General features: G+C 41.5%; 2 protein-coding genes across 6 annotated transcripts in view; one reads left to right on the top strand and one right to left on the bottom strand.

Moving 5' to 3' along the window:
- The first annotated feature begins 1,428 nt into the window (after positions 1 to 1,428).
- Positions 1,429 to 2,384, top strand: LOC109630477 (twist-related protein 2-like). Its single transcript, XM_020088696.2, has one exon. It carries the CDS (start codon positions 1,575 to 1,577, stop codon positions 2,235 to 2,237), a length of 663 nt encoding a protein of 220 aa, XP_019944255.1. The 5' UTR covers positions 1,429 to 1,574; the 3' UTR covers positions 2,238 to 2,384.
- Positions 2,385 to 7,701: 5,317 nt separating this feature from the next.
- The window catches only part of hdac7a (histone deacetylase 7a), a 59,039-nt gene continuing 54,612 nt past the window's right edge, over positions 7,702 to 12,128 (bottom strand). For all 5 annotated transcript variants that reach the window (XM_020089440.2, XM_069526231.1, XM_069526233.1 and 2 more), the window contains 3 exons: positions 11,770 to 11,851; positions 11,395 to 11,533; positions 7,702 to 11,304 (listed from right to left, as the gene is read on the bottom strand). In XM_020089440.2, coding sequence (XP_019944999.1) covers positions 11,262 to 11,304; positions 11,395 to 11,533; positions 11,770 to 11,851 — 264 coding nt within the window. In that variant the 3' untranslated portion in view covers positions 7,702 to 11,261. The remainder of the gene's footprint in view (positions 11,305 to 11,394; positions 11,534 to 11,769; positions 11,852 to 12,128) is intronic.

The following is a 12,128-nucleotide window of genomic DNA, read 5'->3' on the forward strand; positions in this document are numbered from 1 at the left end:
GAGCCATCTTTGATATGACTCAATGGAGAGACTTTGAGATTTTCTAGTTCAATGCAAACCCACTCTAAGTTTTCCATCGTGTTCATCACAGGGAATCATCTTGTCTCTGAAAAAGTATCAGGCTAACAATAGACTCTTTTCTTGTGGAGGTGTGGTTGAGGGCCATGCCAGAGGCTCACCCAGAAAGTTTGGAGCATGAAGTCCCCATTGGACCTGGACCAAAGCTTGTTCTAGATGAAGCTCAGTGGATGAAAGAAATTCAAATGTCCCACAGGCCTCCTTCTGATTCACAGGACTCATATTCTTGCCTTAATGCTGTGACTAGAGTGCCAGCTTTCCTCCCTCCAGGTCTACACTCACAATCTACAGTCAAGTCATAGCCAGCAGAATGAAACTCACTGTCTTTGTTGTTTCACAAACAAGAAGAAACTCTCTCTGTTAGGCCTATAATAAAGCATTCTAGCATCTAATTTGTCACATAACGTATTTAAAGTAAGCTCTTCACTTACTCATAAAACACCAAAATCAATTTTTGTTTTGTAAAAATACATTTTTGCCATAATTCTTTTTTACAAGAATTATATATTTCTATTCCTCTTCACTCACTATAATTGGCCGACCTGACACCTACAACAATGTTATTTTGTTTTCTGTAAAGATATATTTCTTAAGTCATGACTCCATCTGACTGGAATGTTGCATCTTAAGAAATATCAACACATTTCACTAAAGACCCAGCACGTGGCAAAAGGACGTAGGTGAACTTTGTCCAACTTTCGACCCAGAAACAAAAACATTTGTGGAGCTTCTTCTGCAGTTTTTTTTCTCTCTCTCTTTTCTCTCAAGTATATGGAGAGCAGTGTTGCGGAGAGGACAGAGAACTAAGCAGCAAAAGGGAGGGGGGTGGTCGGCGAGCTTTGGAGGAAATCTGGAACCTATAAACTTGGGCAACTTCTATGACAAGAAGCAAACGTCACAACGGTTCAATTTGGTTGGCTGTAAGGCACACCTTTGTCTCCGCCTCATCACTTTGATCGAACCAATTGCTTAAAATTTGTTCTTCCTGTTGTTTTAAGCTCAGCTGTCCAAAAAAAAGACCTCCGGACCAATCAGTGAGTCAAATGGGAGGGAAGCTGAAAGTTTTACGGTCCCCTCCCTTTAAAAAGTCAGATTCGGGTTGCTGCTGTCTCACATGCAGCTACAGGAGCGGAGCATGAGAGCAGTCCAGTTTGCCGATGCAGTGTATGCGCTGACAGAGAATGAGTAGATGTCGCTGGCAGATTTCCATGCGTGTCGATGAAGAAGCATTGTGGCAATCCAAACCTGAGAGCTGATTACGTTTCCATTTTGACGTGACACGTTTAGATGTGACAAAGTGAGAATCTGACGACTGTTGGAGAAAGTAGAACGACACAGCAGAGGCCCAGAGGAACACAGGAGGTAACGGAGGGAGTTTCTGAAGACTAACGGAGCCAAGAAAACTGTGTGAAAGAAGCAGAGGGGGAGTGGAGAGAAACATACTGAAGAGAAGAGAGAAGCACTGAGATATTCAAAGAAGAAAAACGTGGCCAAGCATGAGAGAGGAGGAGCAGTCTAATGATGACCACCCTGAGGGAGGGTTGGTTTCCAGCAAGGAAAACATGGGTAGACCACCTTCTAACGCATGTCCCGTTGTTGTAGCAACACCAGGGGCCACCGGGCGTAAAAGGCAGACAGGCTCACATCCGGAGGATCACGTCGCCACAGTTGCTCCCACCACAGTTGCTCCCACTACAGTAGTGGATGATAGCAAAGTCAAGCCAGTGGACGAGATCCAGGTCTACACTACTTCTGGACCCAAGAGACTTAAGAAGAGTCCTCTGCACCGGCCACCTTCCTCAGACCCTTCCCTCTCCCCCGTACCCTGTCCTAGTCCTGGAGGCTTCTCAGCCCTCGAGGACACGAACGGCCAGCGAGTGATTGCCAACATCCGGGAGCGCCAGCGGACACAATCTCTGAATGAAGCCTTTGCCTCGTTGCGTAAGATTATCCCCACGCTCCCCTCTGACAAACTGAGCAAGATCCAGACCCTTAAACTGGCATCGCGCTACATTGATTTCCTGTACCAGGTGTTGCAGAGTGATGAGATGGACTCTAAACTAGCTGGATGTAACTACCTTGCACATGAAAGACTGAGCTACGCCTTCTCTGTGTGGAGGATGGAGGGGGCCTGGTCGACCATGTCCGCGGGTCACTAACCCCGCCTGGAAGAGAGATTTGTCCTTTGACTGCTAATACCTAAAACCTCCTCATGTTGGAAATATTGTTACAGACAGCTGACCAGTGGATTCACACTAATAAACTCCTCAACCTAGCTGATCTGTTTGCCTCAGTGGAAAGACTATCTGACACCTCAATGAGAAGAGAGTTTGGGAGTTTGAAGCCACTACCCTTTCATGTAAATTGCAGTCACATCCATTGTTGTCAGACCAGATATCTGATGTAAATATGAATTCTTATCATTCATTTGTTAAACCCTACTGCTCATGTGTGTCAGTTTTGGAGAAATGTTCCAAAACAGGGACATTGTGCTCAGTGCGATTCCTAGTATTTTTTGAGGATCTTTTTTTACGACCCTTGTCCTCTGTTTACATCGATCACAGGGGACGACAGGACAGGCGAGAGACAAAAACAGCCGGACTTCATTCTACATTCATTCAGTTCAACCAGCTGCTGGTTAAGGATGCCCTTACCTTAATGTTGCCTAGACATGACAGCACGGCTTGTTCTTCCAGGAGCCCCCCTCCAGACCCCTCAGCTCTCCTGGCTTCCAAAGCTTGACCTCTGGTTTCATCCCCACCTTTTATCACCTGTAACTGCCATCAGTCAACATCATCATCACTACCAGCATCATCACATCATCATCATAGGTATGCATACTCTGAGCCACATTAGATATTTTGTTCATTTTTTTATTTGATTTAATTTCTGCATTGAAGTACTGCACTGGTTTTATGTAATACAGTAAGCGACACATGTAGAGAACACAGGGATGGGATTAGAAGAAAGTCAGAACTGGAAAGACAAAATTTGATGTTTCAGACCTCTGACATTTCCATACCCTTTAAACTCCTACTTTTCCAAGATTCTGACACACTGTGAATCCCTGACCACCTCTGAACCCAAGCGACAGTGGAAAAAGGAGCTGCGGGCGGCTGTCATCCTGACTAAAGTTTCTTCTCTTTTTACCCAAACCAAGCCCCTTTGTTTCTTCCAAAGCCAAAAAAAAGCCTCTCCTCCAGAAATTCTTTCCCCTCATTTTGGCCCAAATTTGCTTGCGTTGCATGAAAGCGTGATACAGCTACAGCGAGCTGACGAGGAGGCGTAATGAAAACAAATGGTCTTAAAAAGCCATGAATCATGCATGTTGCCATCAAAGGGAGAGGCTGATGTGGCTTCCCGCCGTCAAACCACTGGGAGTGATAGAGGAGGTGAGAGCTGACAAAAAAGCAACTAAAAAAAACCAAACTGTTATTTGAGTTGCTGTACCTCTGATTCTGTCCTTGCGTAAGAGATAATGCCAAGCTAACATCACCTGTAACATTCAGCTTTATTTTCACATTAACCTAACCACAAAGTGATAAAGGTTGCCTTGCTGTTTGTACCCAACACATATCCATGACAAACCACTTGTTCCTTCAGTGCCAGTATGCGGCAACCTATCATTAGAATGTGCAGGGAGGTAGCTAATGTTTCCAGCTCCTATAAAGACTCTTGAAGTCTTTTTTTACCGAGCCCCAGCAGTCAGCACAGCGTGGGCTCAGAGGACGAACCCAGAAGTAACTTGAAATTTCTAAATAATTCAGTTCTAAAAAAACGGCCCCTAAGCATTTTATAGAGAGGGTTCAATTTCAGTCAAGCATTCGTCAAATTACTGAGACTGGACGAGAACCACATTTGGAAAAACAGTGATTCACTGAAAAAGTGAACTGTTGGACCAACTTAAAAATTACTCTACTTGGTGACATGCAAATGTTTTTTTAAAACACTTAACTTTAATTTGAAGAAACAGAATTCAATTGTGTGTCCCGAATTTAAGTATTTTTTTAAGCTGCTCACGCTTTTTTCAGTGTTCAGTGAGAAGGAATTTAAGGAATAAAAAATAATGTAACATTTACTTCTGTTATTATCCAATGATGAAATTAATTAAGAAAACTATTTGTCTTCTTCCTTCCATATAACATTGTTATATCATTGCCTCATTAATGTCTTTTGGGAGCAGTAATGTGGGGGAATCTTATTCATACGTCCAACATTAAGTGATATAAACATTAAACTGTGTCCAATGTGACCATCACAAGCTCTTATACAAATATGAATCGTTACCATAGTAACATGTCTGTATTTCTATCTTTCCAGCTGCTGAATAAAGTGACTGATCTTCCTTGTACATCTCTAGTCCTTGCTACAATTTCTAATCATGTGGATTTGATGGCAATGGAAACCTTTAGGTACCTCATGTTTGAATTATGGAGAGAGACTGTGTAAGAGACTTAATTGAAGGCATCAGGATACAGACTGACATCGGGGCGTTTCTTTTGACCAGCCAAACAATCAAAATCAAACATTTCTGATGAAGCTGGAGCATTTTTGTGTTTCGCTGTTTTTGTTTCATAATATTTTCCCCTATTAAATTGTTCAAAGTGAATTTATACAATTGCTGTCACTGGAAAAAGATTTAACCTGCAGTTAAACCAAGACTTCACCCTCAGACGTTACACTATCGTGTGTTCATCTCCTGTGAATCAGTTTACAGAGGGTGATTGTGTGGCTTTGTGTTGCATTTACTTGAAGTATGTACAGTGTGGTGCTCTATGTGAAATGAACAACACACTTTGACTGGTTATAAACAAGTGATACAAAAAGGACACGTATCATTATTAATCCAAGAAAATAAAACTGTCTTCAAACTATTGCTGACGTTCCTGTTGTTGCTGAAACTGGCCGAGGAACAGCGCAGAGATTTACTGTTTGTCCTGCTGGCACCACACCCTCTTTGTCTCCTGTCTCACTTGTTAAACTGTCTCTCTTGTTTTCCCTTCCTTCCTCCTTCCCCCGCTCTCTCTCTCTCTGTCTCTCTCTCTCTCCCTCGCTCATTTTTTAATGAGGTCTCTCTGTGCCTTTGCCTGGTCAGTCAAGGACAGTTAATTCCTCCAAAAAACAACATGTTAATGTGCAATTAAGGACTCAAGGAATATTTATAGCCTGTATGGACTTACCCTCTAAGTTGTAACTTGATCCTATTCCAGTTGTGTATCCTGGTGCTTGAAATCATTAATACTTTGTGCAAGACTGGACAAAAACACTAAAAAGAGAAACAGCATGGCTGAACTAAACTGATCAGTAACTTGCTTTTGTAATTCAGTATCACCAAATGTTGGCCATATTACATTATATCAAACCATTAAAAATAAAAACTCCTGGCAGTGAAGTGACTGGTCATCCCACATCTATCATAACACCTAATAAACAACACACAAACTGTGTCCAAATTCAGGGGCCGGCTTCTTCAGAGGATGCGGCCTACATGGCCCACAAAGACCAAGCGGAAATTAAATGGTTTGTTCTGCGGAGGATTTTTGTGATAGGCGTCAGCAGCGTGTCACGCCCTTACTGCTGTCGCCTAGCAACAGCTGCAGTTGGATATGATAAAAGTGTGATACTGACGTCTTGTTGCTTACTGGTGCCATGACCTCTTTGAAAAACAGTTAGTCATCAAAGCACAGTGAATTCTGGGATAGGTTGACCTGAGGAGGATCTGCCTGTTGGAGCTTTCATTTCATGACATGGAAGGACCCATTGTGGGCTGAATTTGGATGAGCATTCAAATTGGAAAGCCTGGTCGCACCGCTGTGATGCAATCCTCCTTTAAAAGCACCCTCCGAAGGATACAGCCCCTGAATTGAGACACAGCTGCTGTCTCTTCAGCCCACGGATTTCTGTACCAAGCTTCCTTGATGTATTTAATCCTCAGTGTAAATGAAGAAACAAAGGTAGTCTCTCACAGATCAGAAGGCAAAGAAGAGATTTGATATATTTAAGTATTGGCAGGGCTTGAAAAAATTATTAAAATGACATTCAACATTTAGCTGCACGTTACATTTAAGTTATGTGGTAATCTGCCTTGATCTTAACGCAGCTGCACACTAAAGGATAATCTGGCAGATTTTAGCCTCTATAATCTTAATGCAATTGAGTTAGAGCCTTCACAATCTCAAACATCAAACATGTTTGATATAATTTGCTTCATGACCTGACCAGGAAGCGTCACAAACTGGATGTAGCATACTTATACAGCAGTGGCTAAAAACAAAAACACATTTCCAACTCACCTCCAGCTCACGTTGCAAAATGTATACGCCTTCTCAGCCTTGATTTAATCCATATTTGTTTAAAACTGAAGAAGCATTAGACTATCACAGGTTTTTGTGAGATTCCAAGTATCTGGAATTGCCACTGTGAACGTGTTTCCTTCAAAAGACAAGTGTGTGGCCTGACATTCTGGGGTTCTCACGATTCAATTATTACAAACCTGTGAAATCTGTCATTTTGTCGAGAGCTGAAACTCCAGTGTGCAGCAGGCTTTATCAAACACTGACTTGTAGCAGATCGAAGGACTGGTGAGTTTTCAGTCAAGGCTCTGTTCAAACTCGCAGGTGTTTCCAGTTGTTCTGATCAGATGTCTGCAGATTCAAGTTAGGAAGGGAATCAAATCCACGCATCTCTCAGCTCCTTGTGCATGAAAGAACCAAGCCGTCCTGTCCAACAAAATTAACTGTAGAATAATCCAGACGTCAATCAGTTTTTATTTATTTATTTTTCAGATTCAGGACAAATGTTTTAGAGCTGAAGTGCTGCGCATGGCTCAAAGTGTGTGATGGGAATAATTTAACAGTGAAATCAAATTCTGCCAACAAAGCCTCACTGTTTTATTTTGATTGAGTTCAACGGAGTCAAATGACACATTGATTAAGAGAAGCTTTAGTTCACAGACCTGTGGAGCTGCTTGTTCTGTGGATCCTGGCTTTCTGCAGGTGACTGATTAGAAAGCTGATCACACAGAGACGTCACATCTGGGATAAATGTCTCATCCAAGAATTCACGTCATCTCAAGATGGACGGACTGCTTACAGAGCACTGCAGTGATTAAACCATATCAAAAACAGATTATAGCAGTGACCACAAAGGTTTATGGCTGAATCGTGTCTGCACCTATTTAGTCATCATGTCTACACACAGCACAGAAATGGAAGGTTTATAATTGAGATGCTTGGATGACTAACATTGAGTTCAATTGCCCTGAACTGATATTGACTCTGTCTGACGTTTGTTATCTACAATATATTTATTTAATTTTCAGACATTTCTGCATTAAAGTCTCAAAGTTAGGATGTGTGTCATCTTTAACTTCAGGAGGAGCAGCTAATATAAGCGCAAGGATGTGTAGTTTTGCTGCTTTTATCGTTTGCATTGTTTTATTTACAGAATAAAAATGGTGAGTTGTGGTTCTGTGGAGTGCCCTCTAGTGATCTGGTAATATTCTCTTTTTTTCTTGTTATTGCTAACATAAAATCGAATCCATTGAGAAAGTCACTGCTTGTATGCACAAGTTACGTGCAAATCATTTCACATTCTGATACTTGGACAATGAAATACACAAAATTGGCTCATACAAGAAGTTATTTCTTTTAATCGAGAGTAAAGAGAAAAATAACAGTACAAAATAGAGAATCTTTCTATACATACACATGGCAGGAAATGTGAAAGAAAAATAACATGTAACAGGTAAATAATAAAGAATAGTATGAAACAAAGATTTCAATGTCATGTTCATAGATACAGAGTAAGTCCAGTTAGTTAAGAGTTACCAATACACACACTACTGAATGCATCAAGGCACATGTGTGACATGTGTATTTTGGTCTTGAAGTTTCTATTTACAGTGTCTTTCTTTAAGAAGAAGGTACACATGACATCATTAATAAAGGGAATTAAGAGTTGAGGCGACAGTGGCCTCTACATGGACAAAGACGGGGAATATAATACAGGAGGTCACTTACAGTATTAACAGGCACACAAACATAAACACAGACTAACACTTGTGGATGCAAACTCAAAACACATGATAGAAGTTTACATATATACTAGTGCACGTACAATCAGACACTCTTTTTCTCTCTCTCTCTCACACACACACACACACACTCTCGTCGACGTGGACATTTACTTCATAGACACTACAGGCACCTGCTAGGCACGCTGTGTAAGACTGACACAGCATATTGTTACTGTCACTTGTTAACAACACTATGGACAAAATGAAAAGAGTGACACACTTGTTTCAGTTGCACTGCTTTAAAGAACATCAATCCTCCTTGATAGCTCCGACTGTCATGGAGCAGTGGTATCAGAGGCCCTGTGGTCATTTTGTCCAATGTAAAAAACTCTGAGACCTTCTGTTGGGCAGACACTGCCCAGGGTCTAATTGAAGCAACGCTACAATCCACTTCCCTACCTGGATGCTGGACTGATAATTATTCCTTCAGCCGTCTACACATTGTCCTGATTTCAGTCGAGATTTTACAAAAGCTGCATTTACATCAAATGGAGTCTCTTTTTATCAAATCTCTGCCAAAATGAGCTGCTTTAAATCAAATAATGGATAATGGATGTACAAACCACAAAAAGGATTTCATTAGTCTTAGTTTCATTAGAGAGATTGTTTAGTGTCTACTTAAGAAGCTACTCCAGAAGCTTTAACAACATAAAATTAAAGAAATCTGGAATAAGAATTAAAATTTAGCTAAAAGTCATTATTTTGCAGCTTTAATCTAAAAAAGCCTAAATTGGACCTAATGTGCATCGACACACTTTACTTTGCTGCCTAACAACCTAAGAGACACAATAAACCAAGAAACAGGATGTTGTTAGTTTTAGGATGCAGAGCCCTTCCACGCCCCTACAGCAGGGCAAGTCAGAAAATTCCTCATATCAATGATCAACACGACCGCTACTACAAAGATGCCGGACTGACATGTTTAGTATGGCGTTGTCTATAGAAGTGCAGAAGCTAAGCTGGGTTGTCACATATGGAAAAAAAACCCTCACGTTCACATGCAAACAAAACACAAAGCATTAGTTTCCTTAATTAGACTGTGATGAAGCTCCAAATCTAATTTTCTTTTTTAACATAATGAACAGAACATTCAAACGAGGCCATTATCAAAAAGTCTGCATATATGATGTTCACTTAAATCCACAGGTTCAAATGTCGTCTTTTAAAATTAAGAGTCTCTGTGAGAGCACTATCCATGCTGGTCCCTCGAGCTGCTTGCACACACAGTCCTGTTGCCAAGCGCAGAATGATTTAAGGCAGTTTTCTTTGGGTGATGTCCATTAAGTGCATTAACATTATTGCCACTACAGAACAATACAATGGTCCTCAGTGGTGCCACAGTGGAATGAATGCTCCTTTAGTCTCAAATATTAACAATAACATACAGTATTCAATACTAGTGGTACATCAAGAGTTCATCTTTGTATGTGTTTGTGTGTGTGTGTGTGTGTGTGTGTGTGTGTGTGTGTGTGTGTGTGTGTGTAGGTATGTATCAAGTGTGTGAGTGTGTAAGACACTGAAGACGAGTTAATATTAAAATCTTGCCTACTTTTCCGATTAACTTCATAGGAACTACAGCTGTACAGTATTTCGGCCGATGCGTGTCCTAAGAATGAGTAACAGGCTTCATAAGACATCTCATGACGAGTGGGAAAAAAAATAATAGCAAACACCATTTCATCCAGATCTTCCAAAAAAAAAAAACATTAAATAACCTAGAGAGAGGAGTTGTTGTTCTTTTCCCCAGAGCTTTGGAATTTCTTATGGTTCACATTATGGAATGAACAGTGCAATTTAACAACAAGGACATTTGCCCTTTTCTTTGTTTCTACAAAAACCACAGTGGTCCACTTTGTGTCTTCATTTTCTCTATTTCCCTCGACTTCTTTTATCTTCTTTTAGTGGTTATGACATCATTTAAACAGACCATTTCTGTCCTTTTACGTTCTCTTTTGTTTCATGTGGTCACTTTTCATGTTGATATTTTTTTTGATATCTTATCCATTAGGCGTGTATGTGTGTGTGTACTGGTGATGCGCTTACTGCCGTCAGACCCGCGGACTCGTGGTCGATCTGCAGGTCTGGTGGATCGGTTCGTAAAATGAAAATATCTGATTAACAGTGGTTGGGTTTGATTTGGTGAAATGGGCCAATTGGACGAGTCATCAGAGAACAATTTGCTTTCTTTTTGGGGGATACAAGGTCGCTCATTCCCACGGCTGCAGCACCTTGCAAAATAAATCTTGTGCATTCCTGCGACAAACGCTGCGAGTTCAGTGCAGCAGGGTGCATCATTGAGGTGAGGCGGACTCACCAAAATCATGGCACAGTGGATGCTATTTTATTTTTGGAATGGTCATGTGGTTGCAGATCTCTACATTGGAGAATATATTTCCTTTGGGTGGGTGATGGGTGGATGAGTCAAGCATACATGCAGATTAGGACGTCAGAGCCGATCCGTGCATCTCTAATGTGTACACTTCATGATTTCACCTGATGTCAAACAGTAGGTACGTTCTGCGTCAGCTGTTTTGGATCCCATTTGGTTGACAGCTGCTTCTGATACGTGAGGCCACGTGGCACAAGAGAAAAAATGTTAGAATCCAAAGTCGTCTCCTTCTGAAAACAGTTGTTGGTCCTTTCGTTAAGGCAAAGTTAAGGCACCCAATCAGCTGCTGGTAAATAGTGCTTCAAGAAGAATCAGAGCTGGACTCTGGATTCTGTCACTTCCTGTAAGGTTTGAGGTCACAGAGCTCAGACCTCTGAACGTACAAACAGTCCAATGTTAGTCAGGAGACATGAAAAGTCCATAAAAACTCATGTGTATTGCTCTTTGGTGAGGTTTCAGAAGGTTTCCCAGCTGCATGTTGAGCTGCTGGCTTCATCTGAGCGGTTACCAGCATTGAGGTGTTCACGTGGCAGATCCGTAGAGGTTCAGCATTGAGAGTCAGTGGATGTGCATGTGTGTGTGAATAAGGCGGATGGGGCTCAGTGGCATTACAAAGGCGCCCCACTTCATGGTAATGTGACAGCGCAAGAGATCCGAGGCGATGAGTTGGGCCCAACTCCTTAAAGCGAGTTCTGTGAGGTGATTGGTCAGATTCTTCTACATGGAGTCGCAGTCGTGCTCCATTGGCTCATCAGGGACGCTGGAAAATAAGGTGAAAAATAGACGTGAGTGGAGAGTTGGTGCAAGCATTAAGCATGCATGTGTGTGTGTGTGTGTGTGTGTTATGTACCTCTTGTTGGAGAGGACTCCCACAGAGAGCGAGGCCAAAGCATTGACAGCATCTGTTTCCTCACAGTCTCTTGTCTGAGCAGCCAGGTGGGACAGACCCACTGATCCACTGTTAGCCTTCACACTCTGCCAGTACTGACCTGTACAAACCCACACAGGTCACACATAGTCTAAGCCAGGGGAGCGATAGATTACAGCAGTTTCATTGACGATAACAACGATGGAAATTACTTTGAAGGAGGAAGGAGAAAGGGCAATCCTGGCAAGTTTGTCGGATTTATTGGATTAAGTTAAAATGGTAAGAAGGCGGCAAAGGAGGAGAAGAAACTCAGTTCATTTCTGACAACAAAACAGAATAAATAATAGTGCTGCTCACTTTGTATCTGTATGACAGTCTGCAGCGAGTGGACTGCGTTAGCGTTGGGCTTCTGAAGAAGGACTTCTTCTGACAGTGGCTCCTATAGGACAGAGAGGGAGTCATGGTTTCAATCGTTAAATGGTTAGTGACTAAAGAGATGTAACAGATTTACATGATTATTGTTACGAGGAACAACTTTCTACCGAAACTGTAAGTTTACTGAATCCACAGATGTTAGTAAAACATTTTATTAAATATGCTACATCATACTACAGGCTCCATGAATTTGTGTTTGTATGCTAAGTTTTCTTTCTTTCTTTGTCACAGATGATCTTGGATCAGTCACTTAAAAACAACTCCATTACCCAGCATGCCTT

This window comes from Paralichthys olivaceus, chromosome 6 (genome assembly GCF_024713975.1).
Source record: "Paralichthys olivaceus isolate ysfri-2021 chromosome 6, ASM2471397v2, whole genome shotgun sequence".
NCBI classification, from domain to species: domain Eukaryota; kingdom Metazoa; phylum Chordata; class Actinopteri; order Pleuronectiformes; family Paralichthyidae; genus Paralichthys; species Paralichthys olivaceus.

Excerpts from the sequence above, each read along its gene's own strand:
- LOC109630477 (XM_020088696.2), top strand. The coding sequence starts at position 1,575 with ATGAGAGAGGAGGAGCAGTCTAATGATGACCACCCTGAGGGAGGGTTG.